Genomic DNA, 16,885 nt, shown 5'->3' with positions numbered 1-16,885 from the left:
AACAGGATATAATTCAAATGGGACTGTATTCCACATTTATAAACACACATTTTCTTTTTTTTTCTAATTTTCTAACCACTCACCTATGACAAAACTGTGTATAGTATTAGTATCAACAGTAGCTAGATCACCACCTTGACTCTGACATGACTCTCGAGCATCTAACCAAGTTTTCTTTGTGTCATTAAACTGAAAGCACCGCCCACTTTTTAATGTCCAGTGGTCATCACATATCAAGGAAGCTGTTATATAATGCAAAGTATGTAAATTAATCAAAATCATGTGACAAAATATTGAAGCAGATTATCAGGTTAGCGAAATGCATAACGAAACAAAAAATATATTTTCAACATTGGATCGACACTGTACTCTTTTTCAATAATATAAATGAAATCACGTGTCGGTATACTCGCACCTTGTACGGTATAATCAAATTCAATATTACAAATATACTCATGTGTTGCAATTGGTGAAGTCACAGCTTTAACGAGTTGACCATAATAATGCTGTTACTATTATGATTGTACTTATGTGTTGGTGTTTTCACCGCTTGTATTAGTTTATTAAAGCCACGATACAAAAGTACTCACGTTTTGGTGTTGTCACCGCTTGTATTAGTTTATCAAAGCAACGATACAAAAGTACTCACGTTTTGTTGTTGTCACCGCTTGTATTAGTTTATCAAAGCCACGATACAAAAGTACTCACGCCTCGGTGTTGTCACCGCTTGTATTAGTTTATTAAAGCCACGATACAAAAGTACTCACGTTTTGGTGTTGTCAACGCTAGTATTAGTTTATCAAAGCAACGATACAAAAGTACTCACGTTTTGGTGTTGTCACCGCTTGTATTAGTTTATCAAAGCCACGATACAAAAGTACTCACGCCTCGGTGTTGTCACCGCTTGTATTAGTTTATTAAAGCCACGATACAAAAGTACTCACGTTTTGGTGTTGTCACCGCTTGTATTGGTTTATCAAAGCCACGATACAAAAGTACACACATTTTGGTGTTGTCACCGCTTGTATTAGTTTATTAAAGCCACGATACAAAAGTACTCACGCCTCGGTGTTGTCACCGCTTGTATTAGTTTATTGTCTGTTTATAAATTTTGAAATTATTATGCAACTTAGGCTTCAACTCCCTCAGTCAAAGTTGGCTTTAGATGAATTTGGCTATTTATTTTAGGTATTTTTGACATAAAGCTTTAACGATTTTCGGTACTTATACATCTTCGGATTTCAAATGTTTGGCTTTGAGCGTTCCTGATGAAGGAAAATCCAGAAAAGCGCTTCGGACGCAATAAATTATAAAACGTGTTGTTTTCCATTTTTTATTAAAGCCACGATTCAAAAGTACTCACGTTTTGGTGTTGTTACCGCTTGCACGGGTTGATCAAATCCAATAATACAAATGAACGGTTTCGGTACACCACAGCTAGATGTAGTTCTCCACTGCCCCAGTACATCATCTGTAGTGTAAAAAATAACAAAAATATCGAAGAAACAAGTCAGTTAGAAAGAACACTAGCACCATTACAAATACGAAAAGATAAATAATAGTAATGTAGTATTCTAATACACATCTCGCTCAAAGTAATACCGATATAGTTTTGTACAATGTCTGATTTTCTAACGCTATAACTATATAGTTAAAAAACAGAATTCACCAAAGCTTTTGTTAAATTATGCTTGAAATGATAAAGCGACAGATGTGTGACTCTTTTTGTCATGTTAATTTACTAGTTCGATAACAACATATCCCTGTCTGTAATAATGTGCCATTTTGAATATACAAAACAATTTTAAAAAAAACTTGAAGCGATCAGAAGAATTCCAACGGAGGTTAATATGTGACAGCAATGGTCCTGTTTAGTCTTTCCATTGTGTTTTACACTACTAATATACATTACACCGATAAAAACTTGCATGTGTGTAGTATATATAATGGTGAATAAATGATTTTTTATCATTTATTCACACTGAGACGTGTACTTTTCATTTTTGTTTCAGATTGATACTCAGAAATTAACATTTAAAGAAACAGCAAAACCTCGAAAAAATACTGGAGTTGCTCCTGGGAAATATAGACCAGACAGTGGAATAGAATGTGAAAAAAAACAGAATCATCTGTTTGAAGACAAACTTTTCTGTTTTCTGGCGATGATCGTTTCGAGATTTTTTCTTGACAGCGGACAACATTTCAAGATATTTTTTTCTTGGGTGTTAGTTTTTTTCATATCATTGAAAAGTAAAATCAGAAAAATACTGAAATCGAATCGAAATTGGTGCAGTCTTAAACTAAAAAAAAACTATTTTCATATGAATTACGTAGAAATGTTTTCTACATATGATGATAGATATTAAGTGACAACCCCTCGCCTACAGTGTACGTTAGTGGAAGTGTTACTAACCTGTATTGATGTAAACACAGTCTTGTCTGTTTGCTGTATTAGCAGGAGGATTAACTGCCCAGTTTTGATATTTAATCTGTTGTCCATAAGACCAAGTGTAATTATTAGTGTTGTTGTCTGTAAAATATACTGTATTTTAAGTATTGTATTCTATTTCGACAGGGATTATGTAATTTTATGATGTCAACTTATGTTTTTCATTTTTTAATCTTTTTTATACATGTTATCGAGAAGAGCATTAAAAATTATATAAAAATAGTTCTCCTAGAATAAATCCTGTTGTGTTCCAACTATAAACGAAATGAAAGAGACGATTTAGAAGGTACATAATTACATTTATTGATAGTATTATGCCGTGACCTAGAAATTATAGCAATTTTCAAACACATAAGTATATGTGTTCTTTGGGGCTGTAAGAATTTTGTTTTTAACTTGACTGCAATTGATTTTTAATCAATGTTCACAAGTGACTCAAACATTCGATATTGATCGATTCCATGTAATTCTTAAGTATCTATTGAAATTGAATTCGAAGAAATGTCGTTTTAACTTATACAAAATTCTATACAAAAAACGTGGTATTTTTTTATCAAAATAATAAAAAATAAATTGTATGGAAGGTTTTTGACGCATACTTTTTCAAAATATGAAAATTTTGCAATTTGTATCATTGTAGAAATATTATGAAATAAGTTTTTTTAAATAAAATTACTCTTACTTTTGCATTTTATGCCCTTGAGTGAAAACAAATACTGGAAAAATTAGGTGAAGACCATTACATTTCGTTATATTGCTCTAATAGTTCGGAGAAATTACCGTGAAGACCATTACATTTTGTTATATTGCTCTAATAGTTCGGAGAAATTACCGTGAAGACCATTACATTTCGTTATATTGCTCTAATAGTTCGGAGAAATTACCGTGAAGATCATTCCATTTTGTTATATTGCTCTAATAGTTCGGAGAAATTACCGTGAAGACCATTGCATTTTGTTATATTGCTCTAATAGTTCGAAGAAATTACCGTGAAGACCATTGCATTTTGTTATATTGCTATAATAGTTCGGAGAAATTACCGTGAAGACCATTGCATTTTGTTATATTGCTCTAATAGTTCGGAGAAATTACCGTAAAGACCATTACATTTCGTTATATTGCTATAATAGTTCCGAGAAATTACGGTGAAGACCATTACATTTCATTATATTGATCTAATAGTGAGGAGAAATTACCGTGATGACCATTACATTTCGTTATATTGCTATAATAGTTCGGAGAAATTACCGTGAAGACCATTGCATTTTGTTATATTGCTCTAATAGTTCGGAGAAATTACCGTGATGACCATTACATTTTGTTATATTGCTCTAATAGTTCGGAGAAATTACCGTAAAGACCATTACATTTTGTTATATTGCTCTAATAGTTCGGAGAAATTACCGTGAAGACCATTACATTTTGTTATATTGCTCTAATAGTTCGGAGAAATTACCGTGAAGACCATTGCATTTTGTTATATTGCTCTAATAGTTCGGAGAAATTACCGTGAAGACCATTCCATTTTGTTATATTGCTCTAATAGTTCGGAGAAATAACCGTGAAGATCATTCCATTTTGTTATATTGCTCTAATAGTTCGGAGAAATTACCGTGAAGACCATTACATTTTGTTATATTGCTCTAATAGTTCGGAGAAATTACCGTGAAGACCATTACATTTTGTTATATTGCTCTAATAGTTCGGAGAAATTACCGTGAAGGTGTCATACCACCAATTACTCCCTCAAATTTAGAACGTATGTGAAAGTAGGCCTACTCGGACAAAAAAAAAGTGCATTTGACGTCATTGTTCACCTAAAATAACCAACAAATTTGCAGAAATGAAAGTTTTGTTGAAAGAGAAATATATTAAGACCATTTTGAGCCAAAATTTACCTGTCTATGAGTTTGCATTAAAAATTGAGGATTAATGCGCTCCATAGTATACTAATTTAAGATTTCCAGAAAACCAGGGGTTATTTTTAGTGGTACCTCCTTTCGGAAGCTCTCTGCTTTCTTATATGATTTTGAATGTATGTTGAAAATTGGCATGCAGAAAGGTGACACCTGTACAATTCAGGATATACCTAGTTTCTATGAAGTTAAACTTAAGGTAAAATGTTTAGAAAGCTGTGAAAATTGCAAAATTTGGTTGAACAGATAGGGACTTTTAATTGGTGGTATGACACCTTTAAGCAAAATGCGGTGAAACATCAAAATCAGCAAACAATTGTTTTTTTTGTCTTAACTGATCATTTGAGATAATAGTAGCCACATTTCAATCTTTTTGGGGGCAAAATGTCACATATTGCAAATTTAGAGCCTAAAACTTTAGTTTGTCCTATTTTTAGCTTTTCCCATCCTGACAATATGCTTTTATATCAAAAATGTCCTAAATAATGTTATAAATGCACAGAAAGTTATTCTGTGGTGTTAAACATTGAAACATAAGTTGTTTACTACCCCCAAAAAAATTTTGTCATGCAGATTTAATGAAATTATTTGATTTTTACTCCTTATAGCATTGCGTCATACTATGTACTTGGCAGATAGCATAGCCTAATGTAAGCACTGCAGAAACTCACAAAAGCACCATTTATTATTCCAAATGAAATTTTTATATCTTAAATTTTATTAACTGATGTAAATAAACACAGTTAAATGACCATGACTGCACTTTTGATCAATTTGTAGTACTTTACTGACACCAGATGAAAAAAAGGGGGGTCAATATTCCTTGACACTTCAATACCTTGAATTTTTTGACTAAATTCATTGCAAAAATTGCTGGAAGTCTTTCAAGAAGTAGAACAAACAAGAAAAAATCAGCAAACAATGATCTTGATATTGAAAGTTTATGTTCCTGTAGCCCAAAATGAAAATTTCAAGTATTTTCTATCAAAGTCATACATTACAGTCAGTGTAAATTGAGCTGTGAAATTTTTATTATAAGTCGCATAATGCTCAGATAGGCTGTTTTTAACTACAAATTGACTAAGGATTAAGAATAAAGCAAAATAAAAGATTTCTAATCAACTTTTTGTCTCTTTAGGTGTCATACCACCAATTACTCCCTCAAATTTAGAACGTATGTGAAAGTAGGCCTACTCGGACAAAAAAAAGTGCATTTGATGTCATTGTTCACCTAAAATAACCAACAAATTTGCAGAAATGAAAGTTTTGTTGAAAGAGAAATATATTAAGACCATTTTGAGCTAAAATTTACCTGTCTATGAGTTTGCATTAAAAATTGAGGATTAATGCGCTCCATAGTATACTTATTTAAGATTTCCAGAAAACCAGGGGTTATTTTTAGTGGTACCTCCTTTCGGAAGCTCTCTGCTTTCTTATATGATTTTGAATGTATGTTGAAAATTGGCATGCAGAAAGGTGACACCTGTACAATTCAGGATATACCTAGTTTCTATGAAGTTAAACTTAAGGTAAAATGTTTAGAAAGCTGTGAAAATTGCAAAATTTGGTTGAACAGATAGGGACTTTTAATTGGTGGTATGACACCTGAAGACCATTGCATTTTGTTATATTGCTTTAATAGTTCATTTCTATGTATGTTTCATTTTCGTTTATTTTTGGTTGCATTTTTCAGTGTTCTGTTGTTTCGTTGTTTTCCTCTGATAGTTTATGTGTTTCCCTCGGTTTTAGTTTGTAACCAGTATTCTCTCAAACAATTTGATACTTTTAAACAGCGGTATACTACAATTGCCTTTATTGCTCCTTATTTTGTAGCGCAAACTGATGACTTTGCTTAGAGATATTTTGAGATATACAAACATTCCAAAACAGACAAACAAATCATTGAAATTATTTTGTTTTATTCAGGAAAATAATGCATAGAAAAGCAGAAAGCAATTTTACTATGACCGGCCATGAACCATAATTTTCTCCGATCCTTCACAAAAGATTTACGAAGAAAATAATTTTTACCTGTAGCACCAATCCAGAATGAATCGATACGAGCGTCTTGAAACTGAGATAAGTAAGAATTGATAAAATTGGTGGCAGTTTTTCTGAAACAAAACATTGTTGAAACATGCATTAACTATATAAATAACGGCTGCTGGATATTTCATCCAGTATTGGTGATTGACATGTAACACATGAAAATTTTGAATTAAATATTGACAAGTGGGGAAATTAAATTATGTAAACTATTACGGTACTTTATAAAATCATTTCAATAAGTAATTTTTTTTAATTCAACGAAGAATTTTATAAACAATTGTTATGCTTCTGATGCTTGGCAATAAATTTCATTGCATTTTAATGCTAACGAATTTATGTGTGATATCTTTGAAGTATTTAATATTGACTTTCATTTTACTTCCATGGTATTATTAAGGGATGCATTAACAACTGTTGCATAACATTAAATACCCATATGATTCTACTAATCTTCCGCCTTGGGTTTTACAATATTGGTCGGACTGTTGCCATGACAACGTATATTGTGTGTTGAACTGGTAACATCTATTTTGGTGAGCTAACCAACCTGGCTGACAAGTTCCTGATAAAATAATGAAAGGGTATAGATTAAAGAATATTTAAAAGCCCATATATGCATTTTCTAGACGCTGGACAACCAAGACTTTTAGTGTTCAGTCCTCAGGATATCTTTAGTGTTTGCATGTTATTGACGTATACCGCCAATCTCCGGTTATTATAACAGGTTATTTTTAACTAATGGCTCTAAAGAGTCTTGAATCGCTCATCTAGGTATAAGTGCATCTTCAACAATGGACACTATCCACTAGTGTGGACTAAATTGAATTGATGACAAACATCTCTATTTTCGTTGATCTTGAATTGATGATCATTTTTTCTGATTACAGTTTCGCTCTATCTTTTTTTGTTATTGCCCAAAACACAAAAAAAACAAATGGTGATCAAATTGTTATTTAAGGGCAATCACTTCTATAAAGTCTACTTATGGTTTCGGCAAAATTTTAGTCTTTTGTAGATCTTGTCTTTTGATAAGGAGTTATAAACATTGACTGACGTATTCGACTGTGTTAATTTGTTCGAGGGTCTAGCCTTGCTGATAATTTTTACTATATAAAGTGACTATCTATCTGTTATAGTTTTATGTATCAGGCAAAAATGCCATAAAATTGGAAAATCGTCATTAAAGGATAACAACTCCAATTGAAATTACGATTTCAACAATGTTTACATATTTCAAGATATGTCCTCTGATCTATTTCAGTTACTTAAGTTTCAATCTATTCATTATAGTTTTCCAGATATATGGCAAAAAGCAATATAAAAAAATGATAAAAGAATTTCTTTAAGGACAATAACTCAAATAACAGAAGAATATGGCAATGTTATTCATTTGTACATTTTATTATGCTGATCATGTTTGCCTATTTACGTTTCTGTCTATCTACTATAGTTTGTGTTTATCAGATATATAGGGTAAAAAAGCAAATATAATAGAAATCGTCATTAAAAGGCAATAAATTTCATCAGGAGTCATTGTGATGTATTTGTAGATCTTCCCTTGCAGATATTTTTTTTGGTAAAAGATTTGACGAAATTAGACAGTAAGCAGATTTCAACATTTGGAACACTTATTATTCTGTAGGAATTTTTCTATTTATAGCAGTTTCGAAAAAAATAAAAAAAACAATTGTATTTCACCTCTATGCTCTATGTTAGCCAAGTCGGCCATATTGGGTGCATGGCAATCGGGGTCAACGCTAAACTGAATACACTAATCAAAATTGAGGTCAAGTTTGGTTGAATTTGACTGAGTAGTTTTAAAGCAGAAGAATTTTATGGAAGTAAACAAATGATGATGGACAACAGACGACGACGGACTCCAAGTGAGGAGAAAGCTGACTTAGTTCTGTGGATCAGGTAAGTTAATTGAAAAAAGTCCAATTTATTTTTCAGTTTATCATTATAAAATTAAGTACACATTTTGAAATGAGAATTCATCACTTGAATATTTGCCTTTGTAATTCGAAATGTAAATCGAAAATGTATGTTTTTAAAAATCTAAGTTCTGATATGATTTGAAATTTTTGATGAAAAGCTTTTGTCTGAACATACCTACACCACCATAGGAACGCTAAAAGAAAAATGTGACGCCCTAGATGTATAAGTGCTCATGTACGTGAAGAAGAACTGATTGCGATTTAAACAAATCGCGTTCAGAAACAGAGGTCTGTATACATAAAATCAACTGAGTTTTTTTTTGGGTTTTTTTTAGCAAATTACGTGTTTCCAATTTAATTGTAGATGGGAACAGCATTGATTGCTAATGTTACTTATTTGTATGTAGAATTTTTCTAAACTATGATGCTTTGCATTACTTCAAATGTAGGTAAAACACAAGCACCTATAGTTGTTAATTTTTGTGTCATGTTTGTCTCTTGTGGGGAGTTGTCTCATTGGCAAATATACCACATCTTCTTTTTTTTATATTCTAGTGACAGAAAACTGTGAGCCTTTCATACAATTTATTATATGTGAGCAAAAACGGTTACATATTGCAGTAATACAAACGACAAGGTAGTCTGAAATATGGAGGCTTATGACTTATTTTCTGCTTTTTGATTAGCAGAATTTTTGTTTCTTTTTGTAAAAATCAATGCCATTCATACTAAATATTCCCATCAAAAACTTTGTACCAAAATGTAAGTTTTTACAACAACAAAAAAATAGTACTTCCCTGCATAAATATAATGAACTATAGGGAAATTTATATCCATAAGATGAGCTGATAAGAATTTTGTAAAAAAAAAAAAAAAAGAATGGAACTGACAAACGTTAAATAGTAGATTATATAGATGAAGGGGGTGCATGTTTATAAAATCTCAAAGTCACTCTTCTTAAATCAAAGAGAGTATAAACAAACCGAACATAAAGTGCACGGATAAATGCTTGTAATGGGTGTAATGTATGAGTGTAATATTAATCAAAATACTGACCTTCTGCTTTTTTGCACACGAAATTTCTTTTTGTTGCACAAGTATCTGTTGTCCAAGCTACATCAGATGAATCGGTGCTATATTTTACATACACACACGTATTGTTATACTGAGAGCTGTAAAGTATACATAATGATAAAAACAAACCGATAGATGATGCAAACCTAAAGTTCAACATCGAATTATTGAAGAAGAACTTAGCAGATTTTGGAAAGTATTTATCCCATAACCAAAATTGTTTCGAGAGAAAGGCTACATAAGGAAGTTCGTATACAAAAAAAATATGTTTGGTTTGAGATGTTTTTCGATGCCTACAAATACACGTAATAGATCTAGAGGAAGGACAAATGCCCTCTGAATTTATTGCAATAGTTATCAAAAGTATATAACTATTGGCAAACGAGGTTATTATCAAAGAGTCTTTTATTCTTTATCCAAATTAACAATATCACAGCTCCATACATGTTTATTACTTAAGGTTTTTACAATATTATTGTTTATTTCTATACAGATGACGAAATTATAAGCGCTCGAGAGAAGCTAAAATGTAGTCAAATATAATAAGAAGAATAGTTTAACTATGTACAAGTGTCTTCTTACATCACAAATTGATTCGTTTTGGCAAGAGACGTCCTTTTGACTTTTGTGCCCAATTTTCAAATAAGGTAACAAAAGTAAAGTCTGTGTTACTAAAATGAATTCTGTCATGACAAAAGTAACTTTTGTCCACTGAATGATAATTTTGTATGACAAAATTTTAAATTTGTAGTATGCTACAAATTTTGTTAAACTGAACTCATTTTTGATGAACAAAACTCACTTTTGTCCGTACAAAATTGAATTTCGAGTACAAAACCACAAGAGTCCCATTCGGCGCCCCGTACTTGTAGCGTTAAATGAAAATTCGATTTAATGGAGATATGTAAAACGGTAAAATAAAATGTACATCATAAGGATTTTTTAATATTCAAGAAGATAGTTTACACTTGCAGTACAGTACAAATATCGATGTCGATTACATGCGTAAACAACAAATCATAACCAAAGCATTTAAACCAGATAATTAATGATTGTGAGCTGTAAAATGTACCCTAAAAACATCATCAAATCCAGTAAAGCCCTTCGAACAAATACAATTTATTAGCGTTGATTTTATTTTTATGAAAATTACCTTTGCATAATAACAAATATAAACGATGGTTAAAACAGTATTTTTCTTTATATATGGCAGCAATCTTTCTATCATAATTACTTAATCGGGCTTTCCGTAACGACACACACTTTTGATTTACATACCTTTGAAGAACAGGTGTTGGTGACCAGTAAGCTAACCTTGGGGTTAATGTTTCATTGCCTTTTGCCAATAACCAGGTATAACTATTCCCCTGAAATTCAAATTGTCATGTTTCTAAGCAGTAATCAAGGTAATTAGATAAATTCAACAAGGAAGAGATATATACTTCGGTAAGATCTCATAAACATGTTTAACCCCGCTGCAATTTTGCGCCTGCCCAAGTCAGGAGCCTCCTTTGTTAGTCTTGTATGATTTTTAATTTTAGTTTCTTGTGTATAACTCGGAGTTTAGTATGACGTCCAATATCACTGAACTAGTATACATATTTTTTAAGGGACCAGCCGAAGGACGCCTCCGGGTGCGGGAGTTTCTCGCTACATTGAAGACCCATAGGTGGCCTTCGGCTGTTGTCTGCTTTATGGTTGGGTTGTTGACGCTTTGACACATTCCCCATTTCCTTTCTCAATTTAAATTTTTACCGAAATACTAAGAAGTTGCAACAAGAGATCGGTTGGTATAAATAGATGTCATTTGTGTTTAAGCATCTTCAGTTAAGCATGAATCCGGTGCAATATTCAACTGAAAATCTTAACAAGGCGGAAGATACCTAGGAAAGATTAAAAATGCATAAGGCTAGGGGAACTGAGAAACTGACAAGGTCATCATGGTCATGGCAAAACTCTTAAGACGACGAAGAGACAAGCAGGTTCATAAGGCACTACAAATGTGGCATTTAGACAAAAACCTAACCAAAGATCAGAAAGCAGTCAAATGCCACAATGGGTCTTCAACGCAGAAAGAAAATCCCGCAGTGGAGGCGGGCTTCAATCGGCTGACTGATAGTCATTAAAAGTGCAAATTCGTTGATTAGCCTTTTGCTGATGGTATAATCGATGATAAAAGGACGGTATTGTGGTTACAATTGGAATTTAAACATAACCCTTGTCATCGGTAACAGGGATATTCCATAACGGTAAACAAACTCGTGAAGGCGTTCGTAATTTTTTAGAAAGAATGAAAAATAAGCAGGCGCTGTTGAAATTGCTTCAAAGAAATGGAAAGTACACAATTCGAGAGCTAAATAATACTTTCTGTTGTAAATATTTTGTCTTAATCGAGTCAATTTCTAGATGTAACATAGGATGTGAGATTAAACTGTATCTGTGATATTCTTAATATTAAGTTCAGTATAGTCACCAAATTCCAATTATTTCGGAAGAAAATATGTTTATAGTGAATCCTCGTTGTTAAATAATAATGTTACCTTCTTTTCTTTCTTCCTGTGAAACTAGAACTAAGTCAGCATCGAGCTAATATGAATAAATTAGCAAGTCTTGGATAATACAATGCTTGTAATTGTGTAATCTTACTGTCAAAAATGAATAATAAAATATCTAATTTGTAATTCAATTTCCCCCCTAAAAACAAATTTGTAACGTGGTTTATTTTACCTGAGGATATGACTTAACCCCTATCCAAAAATCTTTCTGAAGATTTACACTGAAGTCATGTATTACAGTTTCTTCTGCAGAACTTTCTACGGTAAACAGGTTCCCTCCTTGTTGATCACACTGCTGTCTAAAATGGAAGAATGAAAATATTTGCTTTTGTTTTGAATTTTAAACCTGATGCCTTTTGTTATCTATTATTCATGTGTTTCTTTGCCTAATACGTTCTCCTATTTATTTGTATTGTAGTCCTGTATTATTATGTTGTCATTTTAATGTTATATTTAACAATGCCATCAAAGTGCGAGGTTTGGTATGCCACAAAACCAGGTTCAAACCACCATTTTTTTCTTTAAAAATGTCCTGTACCAAGTTAGGAAAATAGCCATTGTTATATCATAGTTCGTTTCTGTGTGTGTAACATTTTTACGTTGTGTTTCCGTTGTGTCGTTTGTTTTCTCCTATATTTGAGTTTGAATTCATATTATTCATATTACTATAAGACGTGTCACTGTACTTTTCTATCCCAAATTCATGTATTTGGTTTTGATATTATATTGGTTATTCTCATCTGAGTTTGTCTAATGCTTAGTCCGTTGCTGTGTGTGGTACATTTTAATGTTGTGTCGTTGTTCTCCTCTAATATCTAATGCGTTTTCCTCAGTTTTAGTTTGTTACCCCGATTTTGTTTTTTGTCCATAGATTTTTGAGTTTTGAACAGCGGTATACTACTGTTGCCTTTATTTGAACATTAAATAATAGTTTATAATTTCGTTGGTTGTTTTTGAATGAGTTGATTAGAAGGAATTGTTAATCGAAAATTTAAATTTTGAAAAAATACATTTACATAAAATTCAAATATAATTGCAGATTGTTCCGTTTATTGTATCTGGCCTAAATCTAGAACATTTTGAGAAAATGTAAGAGTAATAATCATTGGAAATAAAAATATATATATACTTTAACGTTAAAACTTACTGGGCTCCATCCCAGGTGGCGCCATTTTGACCATAAACTCTGTAACAGAAATTATTAAACGACTGCCATTTTCTATCGGCTTCGCAAGTCAGTGGAATTCCTGTTAAAATATTCATAAAAGAATTACCATACAGTTGCAGTAAGAAAACAACTATTTCAATAAGTAGCGAAACGGGCAGTCATTTAAGTCCACATATAAACTGCTAAATTCCATAAAACAAAGTTGTGTAAACGGAAATCAAAACATAGAACCCTTTTTGAACAACATATAAAAAAGGGAGTCCTTTAATAATGTTGTTCAATAGTAAATTGAATCATTTTCTATATATCGTGCAATAATTTGACCTTTCTGTTACCATTTTCACTAGGAGGTTTCGGCTAAAAAGCAAGAGTATGGATATATTATCTTAAGAAGACGAAGAAAAATTTCCATATTTTTTTCATCTGCGCATTGATAGATTACAGAAACAAGTAATTGTTCGTGTTTACCAAAAAAAATACCTCTTAACTGGTATAGAATAATTTCAAAGGTTGTAAAAATTACCACCAGCAATGCTAGTCTAGAATATATTGTTGTGTACTGAATTGCCCTGTAGATCTAGGGTAGAGTCCAGCTAAACAGGTCAAGTAACACTTTTATATCATGATTCTCAAATATTCAGTTATTCACTTTTAAACAAAAAATACAACATCGACCTATTATATTACTTTTGTTGATTTGGTTTTTGTAACGGGTACGTTTATTCTCATCTTAAATTCTAACCGTATGTAGTACTGTATATTGTGTGTGTGTTCAATTGCCAACATAAAGATGTATTATAAACTTTAAATTAGTTTGAATAACCACGAATTAAATTCTGATTAAATCAAATATATTCATACACTATTTGCAGAAGTTTCCGACACATATAGTTTATTCGTCCTGTTACATACATAAACTGGTCCAAGTGTTACTCAAGCTATCTACACGATGATACCAATTTCTTTGTATAAAAAAATGAAATAACTCTATTTTCACAGTTGTATTTTCCAAAATGTTATTGTACCTGTTACAGGTATAAAAGAGAAGCAAAAAATATCAAAGAAACATTCTCACTCATAAATCTTAAACAAACTGACATCGCCATGGCCAAAAACACGAAAAAGACCAAAAGACAACACAACTAAATACAAAACCGATATTACAATTTATCTTACCTCCTATACATTTCCAGGAATATGATTGGTTAAAAGCGTCCGCGTGCAAACCGTGTATATTTCATATTAGGTTAGTAGGGAGGCGGGGCTTATCTCATACACGGTTAGTAGTGGAGTTACGTCCCTTTATATTCCATATTAGGTAAAAAGGAGGCGGGGCTTATTTCATACACGGTGAGTAATGGTGTTATGTCCCTTTATGAAAACAAAACGGTACTGCGAAAAAATCTTAAAAGTTCCAACAGACGAAGAAATTGATGATTAAGATTGAAATAAATTCATAAAACACATTTAAACCTTACAAGTCGTTATTGTTGGCATCTGTTTTTGTAGGATCAATGGAAGTATTTTCTGAATGCTAACAGTATTGAAGACTTGCTCATTTTGAGAATCACTAGTCTTAATTTCACACGTTCAGATAGTCGGTAAGATAAATTCGTAACATAGTGTGCTAGTGACGTAATACGGTATATATGGGGTCAGTAAATTCAATATGGGGATTCGAGCTTCGCTCTCACCCCATATGGAATTTACTGACCCCATATATACCGTATTAGGTCACTAGCACACTATGTAACTAATAATATTAGATTGTTTTCATTGATATTTTTTAACATTTTATTTGGCCTCTAACTTTTTTGGATTTTTTCTTAAATATACAAATTAATTTAAAACACAATTACACATCATGTGATATTATATGCTTATTAAAAATTTAACCAAAGAACTTTTTTATCAGAAAACACTGCCAAACATGAATTGCTTTATACTTAAAATAATTAGATATTTGTCTTTGTGCTTAAAACAACCAAATCGGTATCTCGATATTTAAAAAAAAAATCACTCCGGGTCTGTCTTCTTATGTACTATTTGACTTTTAAACTTTAAATATTATCTAGTATACAGATTTAACATACACCATACAGGTAAACTTTCACATACCAATATGTCGCTCGCAAATGTAACCGTTTGATTCTGCACATTTGACATTCGTCAATTTGTTGTTTACAAATTTTACACATCTTCCTCGTTGTGCGGTTATAATTATAGACTGTCCTCTCCTGAAACAAACATGATATAATTAAAAAGATGGCATAAAATTGCTTTTGGTTTGTTTAACCCAACAAACTCACAATCTAGAAAAACAAATACAAAGGAAGTCATTCAAACCAAGAATGTTAATAGTGAGAACCTTCTTACTATGCAAAATCATTGTTCCAAACTACACCATAGGCACGAAAACATTCGGTTTTTATCTGATAATAAAACACCATTACGAATTAATATCCCCGTCTACTTTAATACGAAGTCAGAGATATTAATTGGTTGTTTTAGCTCAAAATGCTATCTTATAGATACATGTATAACCCCCATCCCTTTGAAAAAATCTATTTTTTGCATCTTTACGTGCATATTCATATTAACCACTTGTATATTTTAAACATACATCATATTAATCATAGCTTAAAACCAGGTGATCTAAACGACCAGGATGTACGACTTCAGTATTCAATTTCATCGACAGATAGATCAAAGGCAAAATTTTTCCTTTAATAGGATAATGTTTTTGACTTTCTAAACAGATGACCAAGCATAAATACCTGATTATAGCAAAAATCGCAAAAAACATACTTTATAAAATATTAAAGTACCAGGTTTTCTAAAATTAACTTACACTACTGTAGGATCGACTGCCGAACCGTCTGCCCATACAAAGTTTCCACCTGAGGTTCCATTGTTATTCAACCCAGTCCAAAATGATGTAATACTGGTGTTGTTGCGGAAAGGATTTTGTTGTACTTTCTGTAAATTGCCTACTACCCAGTCCTGTAAACAAATAACCCTATTCGATAATGGCATTCGCAACATTTAATTGATTTATTGTTACATGTTTTAACGCCACTGGCAATCCTAGTCAATAAAGACTGGCGTCGTGTGCACCCGCACGAACGGGGTTCGAAGTCACAACCTCAGTGTTGACTGGCTAGTGATTACAGTAGTAGAACTACTTAGACCACTTGGTCACCGATTGTCAAAGAACAATTCACTTAAGTTAAAATGAAGTGGATAGAATCAGTTAAAGGCAACCGTAAGCCTTCAACAATGACAAAACCCCCATATCGTATAGTCGACCTTGTTTATAACAAAATGCGTTGGTTTATTGGTGTTGTGATATATGTGTTTCTGTAAATTTTGTTATTTTTACTAAATTTTGTTTTTCAAGAATAACAAAATGTAAAGATTTTTATTTATTATAAACAACAGCAAGATGCTCTCATATCTATATACCCTAAAAGGTTTACATTGTAATAAATATCCAGCTAGGACTAGGAGCATCAATCAAATTGACATATGATAAAACACATTGCTAAATCAAAGTTAATCCTGGAATAAATTTTGAAAATGCGTTCAAAACAATCGAGTCGCAATTGTCATTGAAATGTGGAATGTGTCAAAGAGACAACAATCCGACCAAAGAACAGAAAACAGCAGAAGGCCATTAATGGGTTTTCAACACAGCGAGAAAATCCACCATCCGCAGGTGGGCTTCAGCTGGGCCC

General features: G+C 32.1%; 1 protein-coding gene across 1 annotated transcript in view; it reads right to left on the bottom strand.

Moving 5' to 3' along the window:
- LOC139513129 (macrophage mannose receptor 1-like) overlaps positions 1-16,885 on the bottom strand; it is a 64,977-nt gene that overhangs the window by 40,887 nt on the left and 7,205 nt on the right. Inside the window, exons 3-13 of the mRNA XM_071301355.1 lie at positions 16,000-16,151; positions 15,267-15,385; positions 13,128-13,227; positions 12,153-12,279; positions 10,704-10,792; positions 9,408-9,523; positions 6,847-6,976; positions 6,397-6,479; positions 2,414-2,530; positions 1,364-1,471; positions 84-242 (exon numbers count right to left, since the gene is read on the bottom strand). Of these exons, the coding sequence (XP_071157456.1) occupies positions 84-242; positions 1,364-1,471; positions 2,414-2,530; positions 6,397-6,479; positions 6,847-6,976; positions 9,408-9,523; positions 10,704-10,792; positions 12,153-12,279; positions 13,128-13,227; positions 15,267-15,385; positions 16,000-16,151 (1,300 nt within the window). The remainder of the gene's footprint in view (positions 1-83; positions 243-1,363; positions 1,472-2,413; positions 2,531-6,396; positions 6,480-6,846; positions 6,977-9,407; positions 9,524-10,703; positions 10,793-12,152; positions 12,280-13,127; positions 13,228-15,266; positions 15,386-15,999; positions 16,152-16,885) is intronic.

The sequence above is a fragment of the Mytilus edulis genome, chromosome 2 (genome assembly GCF_963676685.1).
Source record: "Mytilus edulis chromosome 2, xbMytEdul2.2, whole genome shotgun sequence".
Taxonomy (NCBI): Eukaryota; Metazoa; Mollusca; class Bivalvia; order Mytilida; family Mytilidae; genus Mytilus; species Mytilus edulis.
This window is presented reverse-complemented; position numbering and strand designations above follow the sequence as displayed.